Below are 23,885 nucleotides of genomic sequence, written 5' to 3' on the forward strand. Positions count from 1 at the left end.
CTCTCTCTCTCTCTCTCTCTCTCTCTCTCTCTGGTTAGTTAAGCCAGCTGCTATATTAAAAAAAATCCTTGGCAAAGGTGTATGACTTCTTGAACTTAGCTACTCAGTAATAAAAGCCTCCAGGGCTGCCTTCAAAGCAGTGGCTGCAACTTTGAAGGTTTTCTTTTGACAGGTGTAGGCACTTAAATAGTCCAGTGCTCTGGGTGTTTGAGTCAAATTTTGCTGAGGTGTGTGGAATTTCATTCCCTCATTGGGTAGGGTTGGCAGGTAGATGTTTCACTGCGGCCTTGAAATGTTTGTCAGTGCAGGTAAACCTGTACTACAGACAACTCTCTCTGAAATGCCAACCTGTTCTGTGAGTGATAAGTCTTTCCCAACAGATCAGTTCCATCCTTGTTGTTCCTTGTACTAAAGGTTACCACGTGCATGTTTTAAGAAATGATGCACGACTCTTCCTATTAATCTGAGACTGAAGCTCGTCAGAGACTTGGTCAAATTTCCTGCCAAAATAATGCCCTCCAGTGCTAACAGATATCTATAGGTCAATGAGCAGCAGTGTTAAAATAATTACCAAAAAATGAGCAGTGTAACGATTACTGTTGAAGTGGAAGTTTTCCTGAATAATGCCACAGAAATGTGTACGTGGCTTGAGACCCACGTGTCCTTATTCTGATATCACTGCTGCTTGATGATGGTTGGGCATGGGCAGAGCTGGAATTGTTCACAGTAGATTAGCAGTAGTTGTGTTGGTGATTTGTTGCTTTGCCGAATGTGCCTTTTGTTCTCCTACTGAGTTGGGAGATTTCGTATTGAACCTGACCTCGCTTCCCCTGCCCAATTCTGCTTTCTGGCTCTGAACACACACTGCTCAAAATTTCAAACCTTTGGTAAGGTGTGTATGGAGCTTCAAATGTCGTAAGTAAATCAGTTTGTTGTTACTTTGATGAAGATCTTGCATACATACAACATTTCCAAGTTGTTCTAATATAGCCAGTCTGTAATGTTGGCTGCTGGATATTTGATTGATGACAATGCTACTTCAAAATCAGTTTATAAAATGCTGCATATGTTTAGATTTGACTCTATGGAAGAAATAAAATAGCTTGCCTCCTATAATAATTATGAATGTATTTTCAAAAGCTCTAATTGTAAAGTTACCATGTTGTACTCCCATGTCTCATCCTTTATAGCTGTTCCCTTTTTACTTAATTCTAATGTGATATTTGGTCAAAATTTTGTTTGACATCAACTGTTTGAAGTGCAGAATTTCAGTGGAACATAATTTTTCTTTTTGCCTCATGAGAACACTTAAATTCAAAATGAATTGTATTTTGGGGATAGTTGGGACCAGATGGTAATTACAGTGGATTAGTTAATTGACCACAAGAAATGATTGCTTTTGTTTTTAATTCCAGATTTTTGCCAATTTGTAGCTTTAATCCTCTGATTTGGTGTTGTCTGGTTAGTTGCAGCATAAATTTGGCATTTAAAAATAATTAAAAATCTGCTTGTCAAACAAGTAAAACTTCATTTGATTGCAATCCTGGGATTTTTGATTGATTTACTTGATAACGTGAGAGTTTGCTGGCTGTAGCACACTGGAGCTATGAGGGGATCATTTGCAGGAATTTATGTAATTCAAGTTTGCTATGACTAATTGTATTTCAAATCCTTAATGTGTTAATGCAATCTAATTGTAGTTCCATTTATATGACACTGTAATGTAACTCTACCAGCATTAACCAGACATGTAAAATCATCACCAGTTCTATTCCATGCTGGTGTTTTGTACAATGTGAATGGTGTTTGCATCATTTAGTTGCTGTAAATGTTGTATTCTAAAATGTCTTAAGTGAGTTTTTTTTTCCCCAAAGACAGTATGGAAATAGCAGGAGGAGATTCAAAAGTACCACAGAAGAAGCAAGTCAGACAAGGCATATGAGCTTAAGAATTTTTTTCTCTACAGCTCATCGGGAGCAATATACTAAATAAGTGTAGCTCATTAACACTGTACTTGGCATTTTTCTTCAATTCTATATTCTTGCTTCTTTTTACATGCACCTTCAGTCATGGCCATTTGGCATTGTCCTACTATAAGCCCAATGTGAACAGTTGTTTGCATCCAGTTGGGCATTCGACAGATGCAAGCTGTTGGATCAAGGCTGTAACAGCTGCTGTTGCACCATCACTATAGTACCGCACGTAAAATTAGAAGTTAACTTTAGCATAGCGTATACTATTTCTTAATGTGCAGTTTATCCAAAAGTATTAGACAGATGGGGCAGCTTTTAAACTGCCCGTTTGGTGTTGGTGCATGGTCTTCTTGAGGCCCCTGACCGTCACCAAAATGTGGGATAGAATCAGTTGCTGTTGCTGTATAAAAGGAGCCAGTGTGAAGTCCTGCCACAAAGTTTTAAAAGTATGGACTTTGGTAGCCCCATGCATTGCTATTCCCATCAAAAATCATACTAGGAGCCGGATGTCATTTAGCAGTACTTTCTGTGCACCGTTGAGTATGCATGTACAGTGCTGTGTTTTTCTTCAGCTAAACAGCAGTGTTACCATATAGTGAAAATGGTTTTCTGCTCACGGTGCTGTGATAGTAAAGTCAACGTTAAGTGCTTCAGTGCTGTGTAAATGTGAAATAAGTGAGCCTCCTGTTGTAACTAAAAATTAACCCAGAAGTGCAGCTTCCATAATGAATCTCTGACATCGCTAATTTGCCAGGTTACATTAATGGTCTCCTGCTGTGCTGTATGGATCTATGGATGTATCTTATTATTTATGCACACTGTAATGCCTCAATCTCTGATGTACATTGAAATTGTGCTGTATATTTGACATACATCATTTCTGTGTAGTTGCTCAAACATTGCGAATCCGCATCGAGACATTTAAAATAACTGGATTCGATTCTGCTTCATTTACCTGGTTACTTTAGAGAATTCTGCTTTTCCCTTTAGATGTTCAGCATCCATTGGGTAAGGGAAAAGCCTTGAAGGCATGTAATACTTGCTAAGTGTTATATTTGCTTGCATAACAGTCACTGCACACCAAATGTAATTCACTCGAGCGTTTTGAGACGTTTTGACTTGATAATGTGCAACATAAACGCAAGTGTTTTTAATGACCTATTGGGGCTACAGCTCATTAAGGGGCCTTACACTCTATGAATGTATATACCCATTCTGCTGGAGGGGTTGGGGGTTAGCCTGTTTTTCTGACTAGCAGTAAAACTCAGCTGTTTTAATCCACTCCAATTTTCACTTTTTATTTCATCTTTCTCTCTCTGTACAGAAAATGCCAGAAGGGTCGGAGGACTGTAGGCACTGGCAGGCCCATTGACATCCATCCCCTGTAACTGTTCCAGTATATCCATCCAATCCTGACAATGGCGCAGGGCAGCCAGCAGATTGATATTCAGGTGCTGCATGACCTCCGGCAGCGCTTCCCTGAGATCCCAGAAGGAGTGGTGTCTCAGTGCATGCTGCAGGTACTGTGTGAAAATAGGACCCATCAGCTGCTAAATACCTTTTGCATTTGGGACAGCAACAAAATAAAACCTTGATGTAGTTGTATGTTCATTCCGTGCTGCTTTAAATAATTGCATAGCTGCTAACTCAATGCCACTATAAAATTTAGAAGTTTTTACTGTCCAAAGAGGATTATTGTGACTGATTACAATGGACTTCCAGTTTTGGGCTTGACAATTCTTTTACTGTAGTTTTAACCAAAATCATAACAAAAAAAAACTTACAATATGCAGGCAAAGTTGCTTTGACTTAATTGTCACCTAACCATTTGTTTCTGGCATTGTAACCTAATAGCATCCTGACACATTAGTGTATGTTCTGTATTTTTCATACACACTAGAATTTACAGTGAAAAGAACAAAATACTTTGTGGAATAATTTTTAACTAGTATAAAAAGCATTCACCAAAATAGATGAATAAGTAGCTCAATAAAAATAGAAATTTATAAAAACAGGACACGTGAACTCGGAGTGTTGAAAGGGATATTCGAGGTGCAAAGAAAACCCCAGAGATGAGTTTTGCTCAGCACAATACTATAATGTTCTTGCTTATCATAAAAGAGGAGTTAAAGAGGAAGTTACAACTAAAAATAAGTCAAGTAAAAAAGGTAGAAATATTTGAGTTTTTCAAGTATTCGTGAGAGGATAACTTGCTATCCAATTTCTGTAATATGCTCTATCAAAGAAGATTTTAAAGTCAACTTTGTAAAGATACTAAAGTTATGAAGACTTAAGACTAATATCCCCTGGGCCAGGTGAATATATATCCTAGGTTGCTGAAGGAACCCAGGGAGGAAATTTGTTATTGACTATCATCATGGTGGAATGACTGGGCACTAGTGAGGTTCTGCAGGAATGAAAGGTGTCCAGGTTACCTATGTTAAAAAGGGGTGGTAAATCTAACCCAGGCACGACAGACCCATCAGCTTAACATTGATGATGGCATATATTTCAAGGAGTAGGCTGGTGGAGTAAGTATGTGGCAGTAAATTAATTTAAACAACCCCCTGGATTTAAAAGGGGAAGATACATGACAGACTAATTAGACTTCTTTTAAGGATGTCACAGGTGAAGAAATGTAACCAATCTTACAACACCAGGTTATAGTCCAACAGTTTCAAATAAAACTATTGGACTATAACCTGGTGTTGTAAGATTCCTTACATTTGTCCACCCCAGTCCATCACCGGCATCTCCACATCACAGGTGAAGAAGGTTGTGGTGCTCCCTGTGGTATAGATTTAGACCTCAGAACACCTTTGGAAAAAATTCCACACCAAGGACTTTGAATTAACCAAAAGTCGCAGGAATTCAGAACCAAATTTGGGAGTAGATAAGGACCTGATTTTAAAACAAAATATAGGAAACCCTTCTCATTACAGGCATAGTGTTCATTGGGTTGGGGGAAAAGAGGAATGTTGGGTGGAGTCCTACAGGGCTTGATGCATGGAGCCCTATTTCTGATCTACATAATTGACCAGGATACCTAAACTAATTGTAAGCTTGTCATATTTTCTCAATACATAAATTTAAGAGCAGTGAAGACAAAGGATGTAACTAAAGATTTGCAAAAGGATTTAAATTGATGACATTGGACATACAAATGGCAAATTAAATTAACAGCATTAAACTTAAGCTGCACATGGGTCAAAATGTGGGTCATAAGCATATAGTGAATGGAATTAAATTAGCACAGGAACACTTTGGGTAGTAGAGGCAATTGTGTTGGTGTTCAAAATACAGTTGGGTGCTGTGCTAAGAGACTAGGGGATAAGCGTCAATGGAATCCAATAGCCTTTTCTGATCTCAGACTTATGTGCCCCCAGAATTCTGAACATATATTGGAATAAGCTTTGCACCTTCCACTTGTAGGACAAAATCTGTGATAAGAAAGTGACCATGGCCTTAAAAAGAAAACATAAATGTACATAAACACACTGATAGAAGTAACTGTGTAAACACGTCACTTTTTTTTGGTGTGTGCAGATAAGTAATTTGAGGACAATGTTTCTATTACAAGACAGATTGATTCTGGACAAAGCATTTTTGCTGACAGCATTGTTGAATTTGAAGAAAATGCTTGAATTTAATAATAACTGGCTATAAGAGAAAAGATTGTATGAGAGGACAATGTGTGATTGCAGATCTGCATTCTGTGCAGTGAGAAAGCAATGGTTAATAACTGCAGGCATAATCCTTAAATATGTTCAATTAGCTGTTCAGGCAAATGTCTTTCTCATTCTGTAACTCTTCAGCGATCTTTCTGATGGAGTATAATTTTGTATATCAAAACTGTAAATGTTGAAAACCCAAATATAGCAAGTTTGAAAGTTGATTTATTGTGAATGCTTTTGGTACCAGGCTATTTCACACACTATCTTACAGGATCAATGTAGGATATTGCACCAGTGATCATATGTTTATGGGAGTTCATTATGACTCTTCTTTCACAGAAGTAGAAGAACCTGTCTGGTACATGGTTTATTCTGCCCTCCTGTGGGGGAAGGGGGAATTTTGTACTTGTCCAGGTGAAGAACTCCTGGTATTGGGAGAGATGAAAGTTTGTTTTCCATTTTTTGAATCTACTATTAGCACTAAATATTTCAGATTAGCACAGCATGGCCCAGATGCAGTTTCAAAATTCCCCCAATGAATAACCTTAATGTCAACCTTATATAAGCACTTGATATTGCACCAGTGTGACATTTTCTATTTCCACACCCTAAGTCCTCTGAGCGAGGCATCTGGTCTCATACTGAATGGTGTGCAATTTGTATAGTGGAATCATGCATACCAGGATTTAAATGAAAACTGGCCATACTCATTTTATCTTGGAATAAACCTCACCCTTCTGTGGTTACTGTGATGATCCATCAGCCTGGAATGATTGGAATCTAGGTCCGAGGGGTAAAAGGTCTGTGTTGTAACCTCCTGGACTTTTCTGTTTGAGTGACTCACCAATGTATACCACTAACTACTACAGTAACCCCAACATTCACATCCTGAAATACTAAATAGTACCACTGATACTCTATATGGAGAAAAAATGCAAAGCATGAAGAATATAATTTTTGATTTATGGAAAACCATATATCTTATTAAATGGTAACACTTCTGAAAATGATCTGTAATTGGTTTGTAGACTGTAATATCAGCTTGCATATTTTTGAAAGCATTATGTTTTGGCTCCTATGGTTTGCTGGCCAACATAAAAAGAACTTTGCATTGTTTAATACAGTTATGGTTCAAGAGTTATAATAGATGCTCTTTCTTCTAACTTGAGTTTTTGTAAGTTGAACATGCTGTTGAGAGGATATTGAACTGGCGCTGGTGGTACATTCCCATTCCTTCGCAGAGGTGGTGCTTCCCAATGGTGCAATGACGAAATGCACCTCATGGTAAGGTACCTGAGCAGTACAGATTAAGGTTCCAGGTTTGATTCCTGGTCTCTGTTAATTTAGCTGATCTAGGTAATTGGATTTTTCTCCTAGCTGGGCAAGAGAGGAGAACAATCTGCAGGGTTCCTACTTCTGATTGCTATCCAGTGACCCCTGGAAAGTGTACAGCTAAGATGAGACTTAACTGTGATGCCCCCTGTGGTTGAATAGCCTACCAGCATTCACTGTTCGCATCAACTATGAAGAATGGTGTTCAGAATGAGGTACCAGGGGGTAGCCAGCATTCGTGGAACTATATCCCAGCTTTAGTCGCAACCTTATGGGAAGAAAAGTTTTAAAAAGTACATAAGTTGTATGAATTACAATGTTAACGTCTATTTGAGCGAAAGTGTATTTTGGAATGTTCCCTGCATTCTGTGGGTATTGCTAAGCTGGGATTTAAGACTATTCCCAGCAATAAGTAGTGTGGGCTCTTTAGTTATATTTGACATGCACAAGATTTTATTTCCCAACAGCAAACAGCCCACCGCGCACCACCAGCCCACTTAACTTTTACCTGTCTGACATTTGCGCATGCCACTCTTGTGTGCGAAAACCTTGAGTGACTTTTTTCTTTCCTCCTGCCTCAGCTGCACTCTTTCCAAATGGCTAGGCTATTGAAAATACATCCTCACAAGCCCACTTCTCATTTCTCAATGCTTAACATGTAGCATTTGCCACAATTTAAGATGAGCTTAACTCTTCTCGCGACTTCTTAGTCAAAAAGGATAGTTAACACACTCCTCTTCCCCATCATAGCATTGTATAGTACTTTTAACAACCCTTATGTTTTTTAAGTTTATTACTTTGCTTGTTACAAGATAAATATTTTCCTCTCATTATGCATTGGATTCATATTAAAATTGTGCATGTTTGAAACTGTAATAATGCCTTCGTAACTAATGTTCCTTAATTTATTTAATTTCTTTTTTTAAATTAAGAATAACAATAATCTGGAAGCCTGTTGTTTGGCCCTTGCCCAAGAGAGTAACAAATACCTTTATGGGGAGTTCCACAGCCCTGATGATGCCAGAATGAGCAGGAACCACATGCTACAGATTAATCTGGGTATCCAGCCTCCAGCAACATACCAGACAGGGGATGGTGGTCAAATGAATGGGGGTCGAACGCTGGTCCATAGCACAAGTGATGGCCACATCGAGCCTCAACGTGGAGGTGGTAAACAACTTGTGCGACTAATACAAGAACCACATTCTGCCCCTGCAATCGTAGCTAATCCATCTGGCTACAACCCTTTCTTTGTAAGTGACCAGGGTCGAAATACAGGTACTCCTCCCCCACCATCTCAACAACCAACTTCCCTTCAACCAGGCATGAACGCATCACCTATGCAAGGTCTTTCTCCAACATATCAGCCCATACCTCGATACACCATGAATCCTATTACCGTAACCTTGTCACAGAACATACCATCTGGTCAGACTGCTCCTACTGCTTTGCACATACATGGTGGTCCATCACAGATGCAGAATACTCCCTATGGGATTGGTAATTCTATTTACATTAGGCCAGCATCTGGACGACAGACTCCTCAGAACACAGCTTGGACTTCTAGCCAGTGCCCTCTTCCACAATATAATCATCATCCTCCACCTGTTTATCAACCACAGCAGACCTATCAGCCTTCTCAGTATTCTCCCAAGCAGCCACAGCTTCCTCAGCAAGCATTTCGTTCACCACCTCCATCACAGTTCAGCTCGCCCTACAGCTCTCCACAGCATCAGGTACAAGCCAACCAACAAGGTCATCAGACTTCCCATGTCTTCATGCCTATTAGTTCTCCTACAATGACGCACCTCCCGTACCAGCCTCCACAGAATTATCCACAACAAGGCAATCTGCCATTGTCCTATATCCCTTATTCTGTGTCTGGATTGTCCAAAGGTCCTATGAAAAACCAGATAGAAATCAAATTGGAAACGCCCCAAAGATCTGGTGCCAACATTACACGAAGTTCGTCCCCTGTAAGCAGTCAGCCTGCTTTACGGAGTCAACCTACGCTATATATTGCCACAAATTCACCTTCTAGCTCACCGTCAAGAGGAATGTCGGGACAAATGAGTGTTGTTCAACCGCAGCCAGTGTACAGTGTACCACCCACGTATATTCACCATCAACCGTCACGACCCAGGTCGACAACTGTTGGCAGTAACCAAGTGAACTCTCCTCGTGTGGTTGTAACTCAGCCAAATACTAAATACACCTTCAAAATTACAGTTTCCCCAAACAGGCCACCTTCAATTTCACGAGGTGTGGCATCGCCTACTTTTGACCCTGGGAGCATCTTGAATTTAGTTGATTATCAAGGAGAGCATCCTGGAGCCCCAGAACCTATACAGCCAATCTCGGCACTAACTGGATCTAGTGTCGACAAACGAAATGAGGAGCAGCGGAGAAAGTCAAGTTCAGGGTCAGATGACTATGCTTACACTCAAGGTACAGTACACTGTTCCACAAAAGTTGGAAATTTTTATACATTGTACTGCAAGAGCATGGATTAAACTTTGCAGTTTATTCCATATATGAGATATAAGGCAATGATTTGAGATTATTTGGATACATGCTGTCCCTTTTAGTTTTGATAGCAATTCTACATAGCTGTTCCCCTCACTGTAAATCAGGAACAAAATTCATAGGCTTGTTGCAGCCTAAAAGAGAGGTTTCTTCAATAAGTTACAGAATGCAGCTTCAATAACATAGTTCAACAGGATGTTATTTAAAAATGAGTTTGGATCCCAAATGTAACGCAAACAAAAAAAGTTTTAATTTTCATACATTGGCCAAACTGGTGTTAAGAGGTTACATGATTTTGTGGTAGAAAATTAAATATGGGAACATAGGAACAGGAGTAGACCATTCAGCCCCTCTATCCAATTAGACCATGGCTGATCTGTACATCAACTCCATTTACCTGCCGTAGCTCCATATCCCTTGATACCCTCACCTAACAAAAATAACTATGACCATGTGCTAACTTTATGATTTGGTGCTAAAATGCCAGTGTCTTTTTGAAGAGAGGATGCTGAAAATTGCCTGCAATATTCTAAATCTAACCTTGTCAACGAGTGTTAGTGTAACTTTTTCCAACTTACAATCAGAGGCCATTTGTTGTATGTTGGAATGGATTATTTTAACACTTTGGCAACGCAATTTTGGGACCCTACTTCAAAAGGAAGTTAAGATATTGGAGAGAGATCAGAGAAAGTAAACAAGGGTGATTCTAGAGCTTTATAAAAGATAGGACTACTCACCTGACGAAGGAGAGAATCTCCGAAAGCTTGTGATTTTTAAAATAAAATTGTTGGACTATAACCTGGTGTTGTAAGATTCCTTACATTTGTCCACCCCAGTCCATCACCGGCATCTCCACATCATATTTATAAAAGATGGCAGAGCTGAACTTGATTTGTTGAAAAGACTGAGCCGGGGATCTAATTTAGGTATTTAAAATGAACGATGTGGATAATTTTGAACAAAGATTATTTGACTATGATTGCAGAATTAGCAGTCACAAAGACATTAAATTAGAGGAAATGTGTGTGGTTTGGCAGAATGGATTTGCTGGGCCAAAGAGCCTTTTCCTATTCCCTGCCTTATGTTCTACTTTTGGCTGATCTAGCTTGAAGAGATTGTCAAGATAGTAGCCACAAAATTCTGGAGTTGAGGCACCTCACTTAACTGGAGCTTTATTAAACCATCCTGTGTGCTTTTAATTGCTCATGGGTGACGAAGAGTTTGTTCCATTTGGTAAGGAAAAACTTCAACTGAGTGTCGAAGTTATGCGTAAGTTAATAGGTCTTCCTTACTTGTAGAATTAATTTGATTTTTGAACAGTTTGTTGAAATAGCTTCTGTATTGCATCTGGCCTAAGGCTACAAATGTAGAACTGAGAATAGCTACTCACTGTTGGGGAACAAAATGCTTCTCTTTACAGTAACACATACTGCAGCACCAAAATATGTGATTGTCAGTTAGAATCATTAAAACTCCATTTATTTACCCGGATACTGGCTATATAATTGTAGTACAATTTTCTTTTTAAATTACTGATGTCATTTTGCCAATATTGTAGATTTTTGAATAGCTGAACTATCCCTGGATCTCATAGTAAGTAACTCATGGTTATGATTTAGGAAGATGCTTAAAACCTCCTTTAGTTTGACCAAAATTGAAGAACACAGCTCCTTTATGAAATTGCCACTTATGGTAGCAGTGTTTGGGGCTCAATATTTTTGTACTGGGAGATTTGATTTTAAAATCAGATATTTTACTGGGAGAGAATCAATAGTACTTCAGTATCTGAAATACAGGATCAGATATTGAGACAAAAATAAGATCATTACGATATTGAAACTAAGCTTTCATCTGAAAAAAGTACTTTTTACTTTATTTTGCAAATTACAAATTATAGCTTGACTAGATTTAATATCTTTGCAAAGTTTAATTGTAGCGATCAGTTAAATGCAGGACCCATGGACGGAATGTTACCGTAAAGAGATTATCAGAATGCAACCCCTCTAAGATTGTCAGGTGAAAATTATTTGATACAACATGTGATAATTTACAGTGTATTCCTGTCTTAATCATTTTATAACCCCACTGTAGTCTCCATTGGCAAGAATTGCTGTCTTTGCATCTTTGTGACACTGATTCTTATCTGTGCTGTCAGTAAAGAGGGTTATGAGTAATCTGCTAAAAGTAAATTCCTTTCTCTATACATAGTAAGCCGTTGACATTTATTTTTATAATGACCCCGGAACGTACAAAGAAAATTTTCATTTTAGATGTACTTGATATTCTGGATGCCTGAGTCACTGATGGAAGGATCAATTTTGAATTGGGCGACTAGTCTTCGTTTTCAGCGTTTTGTTTGTTGGGGAGAAGAAAGCAAAGAGAATGCTTATGAAAAATAGCTTGGGTTTATCTATTCAACCTTGGTTTAATATGCATCGTTTCTCTACCGAGCAGTGCTTATAATACTTGTCCATCTGAACTACATGTCAGTTTTTCTGCTTTGTGACTGATTTTTACAATACGTCTTTAGCACTATTGCTCCATCAGAGAGCCCGAATGGAGCGATTACTAAAAGAGCTAAACCTGGAAAAGCAAAAGCTGGAGAAGCTGAAGGCTGAGGTGAATGAAATGGAATATGATTTAATGCAACGACGGCTGAGGAGAGTGAACTCCAACACGTCAATACCTACAGTAAGCCCATTACTTAATTGCAGCTTGCTGTCTATTTGGGAAGTAAATAAGACTTTGTACGTTTTAGATTGAGCATGCTTTAACTTTCTATGGGTCTTTTATATCTTAAGCTGACTCATCCAACTGGAAGTATCTTGTACAGTGGGGGGGATGGGGAGGTGTGACAGGTAGGAAATATTACAAGTCAACAATTGCTGGGATACCATCAAATCAATTTTTCCCAAAGGTACCAATCACTCATATTCAATTTTTTTTTTGTTTGACAGACTGTTGTTTCCTCATACATTCAGGTACATAGAAAATAGTTAAATTTATATCAAAATAAATGCCATATAATTTTTTTTAAAAAGTAAAATTGCCTGTAAAGTTAGCCATTATAGGTTTAAAAACTCTTCCAGAAAGTTTCCCCTGCTCTATGGGGCTTACATTCTGCTCTGCTGTTAGCAATTTCTGAGGGTTGCATTATTGGACTACAATACCCTTGGTGCACTGCAACAACCTCATCATATGAAAACCAAGCAGAAAATTTTACAAATAACATGAGGTAGGTGTAAGCGGGTATGGGTAGGAATGGAGGAATCAAAAATAAAATGTTCACTTTTCACACCTTTTTAGAGTTTAAGCTGTTAAATAACCTTTCTGAACTGAAAGTGGTATTTGGGATGATGTTGATGCTAAGGGAAGGTTTGAAGTGCTTTGATGCTGAGCTAATATGTCATTCAGCCAGCCAATCAGTCAAGTCCAAGTGATGGTGAATGACCACTTAGAATCATAGAATGGTTATGGCACAGAAGGAGGCCATTAGGCCCGTTTGAGCAAGGAGCTGGTAATTGGAAACTGGGGGAAAAAAATCTGCATTGAGGTTTTGGGAAGGGAAGAATAAATAGTTACTTACAATTTAAGCAAGTTTTCTGAAGTGATAGGTGAAGAGTACTGCAAATACTGTATCTGTATGGTCACTTGGAGTTGCAGATAGCAAATTTTAAAGTGTACATTGTTTTACCTCATGCCAGTCTCTAGATGTATTGCATCAGTAAATAGCCTGCCCATTGTTGTAATCCAGTATATTATCAAATCTAGACTGCTATGAAATGATGCTACTGGTCTTGGACTACCTAATAAAATATGTCACTGGTGACCTTTTGGTTAAAATATAAATTGATTATGTACAAAGACAAAAGCAAGTAGAAAAACACAATTTTAAAACAAGTCCTTATAGGGAGATGTGGAGATATGTATACATTTACATTTACCATTAATCATTGAGATGCAAAAATCACCAAATACCAGGCAAAGTTGTTGCTTAGCCAATACATTTTATTTCTTGAGAAAATGTGTAATACTACAGCTGTATTTGTTCCATTTAAAGCACAGCACTGCATTGGGATGTTGTAGTATTGTGAAATTGGCTTCAAATGAGAGGACAAGGCCAGCAGGTGCATGGAAACATGATCACCTCCAAGTTCCACTCCAAGTCTCACCATTCCAACTTGGACATGTATTGTCATTGCTTTGTTGTTGCTGGGTCCAAATCCTGGAACTCCCTACCTAACAGCATTGCGGGAGTACCTTCACCACACTGACTGCAGTGGTTCAAGCATAAGGCCCATCACCACTTTCTCAAGGGTAACTTGGGATGGTCAATAAATGCAGGCTTTGCCTGCGATGCCCATATCCTGAGAATGAATTAATATTGTATTCAGGGCAATACCCCAGGACCCATGCACCTCAAATTGCATAAGATTTTACGGTGTAACTTATTTGCCTAACTATAGTGGTTATCACTTCTCTCGTAAATAATGAACATCTCAAAAAAATCAGCAGTAGCCATGAAACTGATTTCTGTGTGCTTGCATCAATATTAACCTGAACAATTGTTATGAATAATGCACATACCTGTGTAAACTGAAGTCTTAATTTGTGTCAGAAGGTCACTGCTGGCTTCTTGTACTCAATCGCAAAATTTAATGCCTTGATCGATGTCTCAATATTTATGGCTTTTCTAACCAAATTTGTGGTATATTTTGGTCGGGAGTATAAGGAGACCACGTACTCCTTGGAAAATAAGACTCTAAATGGGGTAGAGGGATCTGGGGGTACGGATAAACAAATCACCAAAAGTAGCGACGCAGGTTAATAAGGCCATTTTTAAAAAAAATAAAGCAAACCAAGCACTGGGCTTCATTTCTAGAGGAATAGAATTGAAAAGCAGAGAAGTTATGTTAAACTTGTATAGAACCTTGGTTAGACCACACTTGGAGTACTTTGCACAGTTCTGGTCTCCATATTATAAAAAGGATATAGAGGCACTGGAGAAGGTGCAGAAAGGATCTACTAAGATGATACTAGAACTGAGAGATTATACCTATCTGGAAAGATTGAACAGGCTGCGGCTCTTTTCTCTAGAAAAAAGACCTCTGATAGAGGTCTTTAAATTATGAAAGGGTTTGAAAAGGTAGACGTAGAGATGATTCCATTTGTGGGGGAGACCAGAACTAGGGGCCATAAATATAAGATAGCCACTAGTAAACCCAGTAGGGAATTCAGGAGAAGCTTCTCTACCCAGAGAGTGGTTAGAATGTGGAACTCGTTACCACAAGGAGTAGTTGAGGCAACTAGCATCAATGCATTTAAGGGGAAGCTAGATAAATACATGAGGGAAAAAGAAATAGGTGAATTGGATAGGATTTGAACTGGACTGGACGGATTGGATTTGGACTAATTTGAACAATGTATAAATGCACAGATTAGACAAGCATGTAGCAAAGACAGAGTGGTTTTAATGGATTTTAATTTTCATATAGATTGGGATAAGCAGACAAGCTCATGTCAGAAAGGTAGCCAATTTTTGGTGTGTTCACTCCAACAATATGTCCCAGAGCCATATTAAATTTAATGAGTAATGAGTCCGATTTAGCTAACAGCCTAACGGTGCGTGAAACTTTATCAAACAGCGATCATAATATGATCGAGTTCAACGTTGTGTTTGAAAGGGAGAAACCTGTAACAGCGACTAAGATTCTAAATTTAGGTAGGGCCAACTTCAATGGGATGAGAGAGACACTGTCCACAGTCAACTGGGCAAACCTGTTAATGGGTAAAATGACAGAAGATCAGTGGGAGGTGTTCAAAAAAGAATTTAACGTGATACAGAACCAGTTTATAGTGCTAAAGGGCAAGAGCTCTACTTGCCAAAAAAAAGCCATGGATGACGAGGTAAGGGACAACATAAAACTAAAGAAAAAGCATACAAAAATGCAAAGAATAGTGCAGATCCTGGCGAGTGGGAGAGATACAAAGAACAGCAAAGGGTAACAAAACAGATAGTAAGAGCTACAAAAAGGGAGTATAAAAAGAAACTTGCAAGGGATATCAAAAAGGAAGTAGGTGAGAATATTGCAGAAGCCCTAACTATAATCTTCCAAAATTCTCTCGCTTCAGGAACCGTTACTTTAGATTGGAAAATTGTACATGTCACTCCGCTATTTAAGAAAGGTGAGGGGTAAACCAGGGAATTATAGACCAGTTACCTTAACGTCTGTTGTCTGGAAATTACTAGAGTCTATAATTAAGGATAGAGTGATTGAACACCTTGAAAAGTTTCAGCTGATCAGAGAGCGCCAGCATGGATTTGTAAAGGGTGGGTCATGCCTGACGAACCTGATTGAATTTTTTGAAGAGGTGACTAGGGGAATGTCTATGGATGTTGTTTATATGGACTTCAGAAGGCATTCGATAAAGACTGTTAGCTAAAGTTGAAGCTCATGGAATTGAGGGCAAATTATTGACCTGGTTAGGAAGGTGGCTGAGCGGCTGGAGACAGAGTCGGGATAACGAGCAGGTACTCAAATTGGCAGGATGTGACTAGTGGTGTCCCACAGGGATTTGTGTTGGGGCCTCGACTATTCACTGTATTTATTAACAATTTAGATGACTGGATAGAAAGCCATATATCCAAGTTTGCCGATGACAAAGTTAGACAGAATTGTAAGCAGTGCAGAAGGAAGCATAAATTACAGATATTAATAGGTTAAGTGAATGGACAAAACTGTGGCAAATAGATTTCAATGTAGGTAAGTTTGAGGTCATCTACTTTGGACCTAAAAAGGATAGATTAGAGTACTTTCTAAATGGTGAGAAGCTCGAAACAGTGGAAGTCCAAAGAGACTTGGGGGTCCATGTACATAGATCATTAAAATGTCATTGACAGCTACAGAAAATAATCAAAAAGGCTAATGGAATGTTGACCTTTATATTGAGAGGACTAGAATACAAGGGTGTAGAAGTTAAGCTACAGCTATACAAAGCCCTGGTTAGTCCACACCTGGAGTACTGTGTTCAGTTCTGGGCACTGCACCTTAGGAAGGATATATTGGCCTTGGAGGGAGTGCAGCGTAGATTTACTAGAATGATACCTGGACTCCAAGGGTTAAATTACGAGGAGAGATTACACAAACTTGGGTTGAATTCCCTGGAATTCAGAAGATTAAAAGGTGATTTGATCGAAGTTTTCAAGATATTAAAGGGAACTGATGGGGTAGATAGAGAGAAACTATTTCTGCTGGTTGGGGAGTCTAGGACTAGGGGACATAGCCTAAATATTAGAGCCAGGACTTTCAGGAGTGAAGTTAGTAAACACTTTTACATGCAAAGGTTGGTAGAAGTTTGGAACTCTCTTCCACAAACAGCAGTTGATGCTAGCTCAGTTGTTAATTTTAAATCTGAAATTGATAGATTTTTGTTAGCCCAATATCCCTTAATAATTTTGGTTAAGGCAGATATATGGAGTTAGGTCACAGATCAGCCATGATCGCATTGAATGGCAGAATAGGCTTGAGGGGCTAAATGGCCTACACCTGTTCCTATTGCCTATGTTCCTAGAAGGAAATGCTGATAGGGTTGGATGAAGTAGGGAGGGAGGTGGCTCGTGTGGAGCATAAACACCAGCATGGACCTGTTGGGTTGAATGGCCTGTTTCTGTCCTGTACGTCCTATGTAATAGTGCAACATCTTTACTCATCTCTTTCAATCAGTAGCTTATTTATGCTGCTTTCATTCTGCGACTAGGTGATCATAATTGGGCATGGTGTAAGATAAATGGTTAGAGTCATCAATTATACAAAATAGGGAGGAAAATGCAAAAAAGCGCCCATTTCCAGATTCAAGTTCATTTAATGGAGACCCAATAACCAAACATTGAGCCTGCTTGAGGGTACAACTTATGAGATTTTGTTAGCTTTCATCTCAATAGATGTCAAAATAAAAATTATAATATTTCTGGTAAATTGCTGACAGATCACAAGCTAAATTTTTTTTTAGCCAAAATAACAGTATTTTCTAAACTATACATTTGTTCAAAAATAGCTGCCCATTAAATGACTAAATTCTTAACTATTTTTAAATCGGTTGTTCCTTTGAAGGGAGTCCAAACACCTGGACTCAGTTTAATGTAAACTTTCAAGTCATGTATCGCTGCCTATCCAGCTTTTTTTGTGGGGAAGGGGGGGAAACTGAACAATTCCAGTATATCATTGACACTCTGCCAGGCTAGTTACGTGACTAGGTCAAGTGCTGACCATCTAGTTTATAGCTCCATGGATTGTGAGTTTGTTACATTAGTCTATATCCTGACAAACATGGCTATGTTTCAGCTACCTACCTTAGTGAAAAATTGCTATTTGGAAGCAAATGCTCTCTTTTTCTTTCCAAGGAGATGATGATCCTCACCATGTTTTAAGCGACAGTAGGCAGGCAACAAAAGCAAGTCATTGAAATGCAAGAATAATTACCAGTCTCCACTATCTGTCATTTCTTTTTCTGTTGTTTTGAAAGACTGACTTTTGTGTTGCAGGAAAAGTCCTGTGGACACGACTGCTTCATTTTTTTCCAATAATGACTAGGCCATTGGCATCCTTGTTTGCAAGACTGAAGGTCCAGTTAGATTTCAGGTTCAGCACTAAATTCTCCTGTTGAGAAGGCTGTAAATCCCTCGGGGCTGTTGCTGAGTTACAACTATGAAGGGCTATATAAAATTTGAAAAACATTGTACCATAGGTTTTTGCCCAAAGAAATATTAGAGGCGAGTTTGCATGCACCCAATTTTGCTGAGATTCTATGCCTGCAGCATATCTATTCCAAAGAGGCTCAAGAGGGTTCAAACTCATTCTAGACCTCCTGACAGCTCAAATTTCTCAAGGAGGAAAGTCCAAGATAGCAATCTTTCCCAATATCATCATATTGGGTCACAATCATCCACTTCAAGTCTAGCTATTGATATGTAGCTGTTGGGGAGAGCCACTGAAAATACCTACGGCTTCAGGTTGTCAGCAAATGCTACTGCTACAGATGCTGAAATTTAACCTCTGCTCACCAGTGGGGTGAAATCGTGCTGTACACTATTAGTGTCAAAGTGTTAACTTTAAAATAAAATAAAGCCCCATTAAAATAATGGACCATGGAATTTCATGGGAGCCTGGGAGAGGTAAAGAAGGAGGTCCCGCCGACACTGGTCCTATCCAACAGGTATGAGATTCTTGATACCTGTGAGGATCAGGATGAAAGTTGCAGGGAGGATCCCCAGAATGCTAACCATGAGGCAGTCCAAGGGTTGGGGGAAGGATCAGAATGGAAAGGTTGTAGTCATAGGGGATTCCACAATCAGGGGAATAGATAGCGCCCTCTACAGTCACAACCAAGTCCCCAGGGGCTGTGTTGCCTACCTGGTGCAAGGGTGAAGGACATCTCTGAGCAACTCGAGAGGAACTTGGAAAGGGAGGGGGAGGATCCAGTTGTTGTGGTCCATGTTGGCACCAATGACATAAGGAAGAACAAGGAGTAGGTCCTGCTAAGGGAATATCAGAAGCTAGGAACTAAATTAAAAAGCAGGACCTCACGGGTGGTAATCTAATTACTACCCGAGCCAGGTACTAATTGGCATAGGGTTAGGCAGATCAGAAAGGTGACTGTGTGGCTGAAAGAGTGGTGTGGGAAGGAGGGGTTTCATTTCATGGGTCACTGGCACCAGTACTGGGACAGTAAGATGCTGTACCGCTGGGATTGGCTCCACCTGAACCGGAATGGGACCAGAGTCCTAGCGGAAAGGATACATAGGGCGGTGCATAAGGCTTTAAACCAGCAAGATGGGAAAGGGATCTGGTAGCAACAACAAGCCTAAAGATAAAAAACAGGAGATGAGTGTAAAGGTCAGACCAGGGTAAGGAATAAAGATAACAAATGGTCAAGGAACAAATACAGATATAAAACAAGTTTTTTTTTAAAAAAAGGACTGTTTTAAAAATAAAGTAAACTATTAAAGACTAATTAAACTGCCTGTACAGCAATGTAGACGGCGTCCAAAATAAGACTGGGGAACTGGAGGCAATCTGTAGCGAGGAACCAGATGTAGTAGGAATAACTGAAACATGGCTACATAAAGAACAGAACTGGCTACTAAATATTGCAGGTTATAATATAATCAGAAAGGGGAGGAAGGAGGGGGGTGGAGCAGCTGCATTAATTAGAGATAACATAATGGCAGTCGAAAAAAGGGACATAGCTAACAGAAGGATAGAAACAGAATCCACATGGATTGAAATTAAAGATAAGGGATTGATCATGCCAATAGGGGTATACTCCAGACCACCTAATAGTGGTAAGGAGGAGGAGGAAGAAGTTTGTAAGCAAATATGTGAAATGAGTAAAGGACATAGAATAATAATCATGTGAGATTGTAACTAGCCCCAAATAAACTGACGAGAGGCAGGTAAAGGGGTACAGGAAATGGCGTTTTTACAATGTGTGCAGGACTCCTTTCTTACCCAGAATGTAAAAAGCCCAACAAGCGTGAAAGCACTGCTGGATCTAGTAATGGGAAATTAACCAGAACAGAAGTGAGTGTAGGGGAACATTTAGGCAGTAGTGATCACAACATAATAAAGTTTAAGATAAATAAGGATAGAAGTAAGACAAAGACCAAAGTAATAAATTGGTAAAAGTCTGATTTTAAGGGGATGAGAATGGAACTAGGAAAAATTAAACTGGAAAAATTTACTGACAAACAAAGAAATAGAACAGCAGTGGGAAACATTTAACACAGTGATCAATAGAGTCCAGGAGAAAAATATCCCACTAAAAAACAAGAACAAACGAGCCAGTAATGACACACCATGGATACCTGCAGAAATAAGGGCAGAATTTAAACTAAAGAGAAAGGCATACATTAAATTCATAGACACACAGAAGAGGATGACAAAAGGGAGTACAAAAAGATTAGAAAAGAAGGCAGAGAAACTACAAAATTAAATTATCAAGGAATATAATAAGTATTCTACAAGGCATATAAATAACAAAAGGAAAATCAGGATAGTGAGGGCCACTAAGGGATACACATGATAAACTTACAGGTAATGACAGTGAAATGGCAGAAATATTAAATAATTACTTTGCTTCAGTATTTACCAGGGAGACTTAACATGGTGGTCATGACATTAGAAGAAGAGATCAAAAAAGATATAATGACAGATAAGGTACAAAGGGGGAGAGATAATTGATAAATTAATCAAACTCAGAGAAGACCACCCCTGGACCAGATGGATTGCATCTGTGCATATTAAAAGTTAGGGAAGAGAAAGCAGAGGCGTTATTACATATATAAATAAAAAATCATTAGAAAAGGGAATAACAACAACTTTCATTTATTTAGCACTTTTAACGTAGGAAAATGTCCCAAGGCGCTTCACAGGAGCGATCAAACAAATTTGACACCGAGCCAAATAAGGAGATATTAGGACAGAGGTCAAAGAGGAAGGTTTTAAGGAGCATCTTAAAAGAGGAAAGAGGGGTTTCAGGAGGGAATTCCAGAGCTTCGGGTCTAGATGGCTTAAGGCCGCCCGCCAATGGTTGAGCGATTTAAAATCGGGGATGTGCAAGAGTCAAGAATTGGAGGAGCGCAGAGATTCCAGAGAGTTATAGGGCTGGAGGAGGAAGGATGTTGCACAAGGATCGGTGCTGGGACTACTGCTGTTCCCATTTGCATAAAAGATTTGGACTCTGAAATTGGAAGTACAATTTCAAAATTTGCAGACAACACCAAATTGGGGGTATAGTTAATACTGAGGAGGACCGCGACAAAATATAGGCAGACATTAATAAACTTGCAGAATGGGCATGTAATTGGCAAATGAATTTCAATATATATGTGTTGGGTGGTACATTTTGGTAGGAAGAATAAGGAGGCCACGTAACCCTTGGAAAATCAGAGTCTAAATGGTGTATAGCAACAGTGGGATCTGGGGGTACAGACACACAAATCACAAAGTAGCAATGGCAGTTAAGACGGCCATTTTATTTAAAAAAAAAAGCAAACCAAGCACTGAGGTTCATTTCTCGAGGGATCGAATTGAAAAGCAGAGAAGTTATGTTAAACTTATATAGAACCTTGGTTAGACCACACTTGGAATACTGTGAATAGGTCTGTTCTCCATATTATAAAAAGAATATAGAGGCAGTGGAGAATGTGCAAAATAAATCTACTAGGATGATGCCAGAACTGAGAGATTAAACCTATCCAGAAAGATTGAACAGGCTGGGGCTCTTTTCTCTGGATAAGATAACACTGAGGGGGTGACCTGATAGAGGTCTTTAAGATTATGAAAGGATTTGATAGGGTAGACGTAGAGATGATTCCACTTGTGGGGGAGACCAGAACTAGGGGCCATAAATATAAGATAGTCACTAATAGGAACAGGAGTATGTCATTTAGCCCCTCATGCTTGTTCTGCCATTCATTGAGATCAAGGCTGATCTGTGACCTAACTCCATATACCTACTGTAGCCCCATATCCTTAATACCTTTGGTTAACAAAAATCTATCAATCTCAGATTTAAAATTAACAATTGAGCTAGCATCAACTGCTGTTTGTGGAAGAGAGTTCCAAACTTCTACCACTCTTTGCATGTAGAAGTGTTTCCTAACTCCATTCCTGAAATTCCTAGCTCTAATTTTTAGGCAATGTCCCCTAGTCCTAGACTCTCCAAACAGCGGAAATAGTTTCTCTCTATCTATCCAATCAGTTCCCCTTAATATCTTGAAAGCTTCGATCAAATCACCCTTTAATCTTCGAAATTCCAGGGACTACAGCCGTAGTCTGTGTATTCTCTCCTCATAACTTAACCCTTGGAGTCCAGGTATCAATCTAGAAATCTTTGCTGCACTCCCTCCAAGGCCAATATATCCTTCCTAAGAATAAATAAATCCAATAGGGAATTCAGAAGCACCCTCTTTACTTGGAGCCGTTAGAATGTGGATCCCGCTACCACAAAGTAGTTGAAGCGACTAGCATGGATGCATTTAAGGGGAAGCTAGATAAACACATGAGGGCGAAGTGAATAGAAGAATATGTTGATGTGGTTGAATGAGGAAGAATGGGAAGATTTTCCTGTGGAGCATAAACACTGGCATGGACCTGTTGGGCTGAATCATTCTGTGTAAGTTGACAAGTTGCATGCTAATATGGCTGCTTGATTCCAACCCATGTGCCTTTGTGGTGGTTGTCCATTTCCAAATAAGGGCTATATATGAACCCATATATCAAAGCCTGCTTGTTCTTTTAATTCATTCTGGGGATATGGGTATCACTAGCAAGGCTAGCATTTATTGCCCATTCCTAGTGCACACCTTGGAATATGCTTTCAGAAATTTTGGTCACCTTGATAAATCAAGTAGTCACACTGCTCTTCTAAAACAGCTTTTATAACTAGGTTCATGATTAGTTCAGTTGACATCGTCTTGTCCAAAAGCATGTCCAGGGAGACTGGATCACCTTGGACTCTTCCGATTAAAGGCAAGATTCTATTATAGAGCTTTGGAATTGATAGTAAGCAGTAAAGAGATGAGCATCAGGGATTTTAGTTCTTACTGGATTGATTGCTTTACCTGTGGTACCTGTTGATGACTGATTGCTACACTTAAAGATGAGTGATCTTTTTTTCCCACAGCTGCTGTTTCAAAGTGGCTAATGGTCATTTTGGAAAAAAAAGTTCAATATTATTCAGTGGTTATTATCAATCAGCACTTTTTTTTGCAACATTCTAATGTTTAGAAGTTTTTCTTGATGAATGAACAGTAGAGCACCAGGTATTTTATCGATATAAAATGTGCAATTGTTACCATGGTTCTGGAATGATGGCATAATATATTGCTGTCTTAATATAGAAACATGTACTTGACTTTTTTTTTGAATCACTCTTTGTTATGGCAGTGTTGCCCTCTTTCTCCCACCTCCTCCAAGAAGAGTCTACTTAAGTTATGTCAAATAAAAATATTTATCGAATCTGGTGGTATGACTGGTATTTGTGACTTCAGCCAGTATTATCATTCAAGAGCATCTTGGTCAAATGTTGTAAAACACTAATCTTAGTATAATAGTGTATTGTATGGCTTTAAGTTTAATATTTTAGGAAATGTGTAATTTCTTATCTGTTTTTTGCCTTCACAGCCAGAGGAGATGACTAGATTCCGAAGTCTAAACAGACAGCTGCAAATTGACATCGACTGTACTTTGAAAGAAATTGACCTTTTACAGTCTAGAGGTTTGTGGTCTTTCCTACATTTCATGAAAGGAAAGGAAGTGTTAACTTGGATTTTGATCCATACTCTTTGTGGGGCCCCCCACAAAGAGTATGGATCAAA

At 39.0% G+C, this 23,885-nt stretch overlaps 1 protein-coding gene across 4 annotated transcripts in view; it reads left to right on the forward strand.

The window, feature by feature from the left end:
• Positions 1-23,885, forward strand: part of tab3 (TGF-beta activated kinase 1 (MAP3K7) binding protein 3) — a 95,977-nt gene that overhangs the window by 45,723 nt on the left and 26,369 nt on the right. For 2 of the 4 annotated variants that reach the window (XM_067992799.1, XM_067992801.1), the window contains exons 2-5: positions 3,298-3,493; positions 7,912-9,427; positions 12,036-12,196; positions 23,692-23,785. In XM_067992799.1, coding sequence (XP_067848900.1) covers positions 3,392-3,493; positions 7,912-9,427; positions 12,036-12,196; positions 23,692-23,785 — 1,873 coding nt within the window. In that variant the 5' untranslated portion in view covers positions 3,298-3,391. Of the gene's footprint in view, positions 1-3,297; positions 3,494-6,816; positions 6,932-7,911; positions 9,428-12,035; positions 12,197-23,691; positions 23,786-23,885 lie in introns of those variants that run through there. The other 2 variants (XM_067992800.1, XM_067992802.1) reach the window with 2 other exon arrangements.

Source organism: Heptranchias perlo, chromosome 11, assembly GCF_035084215.1.
Source record: "Heptranchias perlo isolate sHepPer1 chromosome 11, sHepPer1.hap1, whole genome shotgun sequence".
In the NCBI taxonomy this organism is placed as follows: Eukaryota; Metazoa; Chordata; class Chondrichthyes; order Hexanchiformes; family Hexanchidae; genus Heptranchias; species Heptranchias perlo.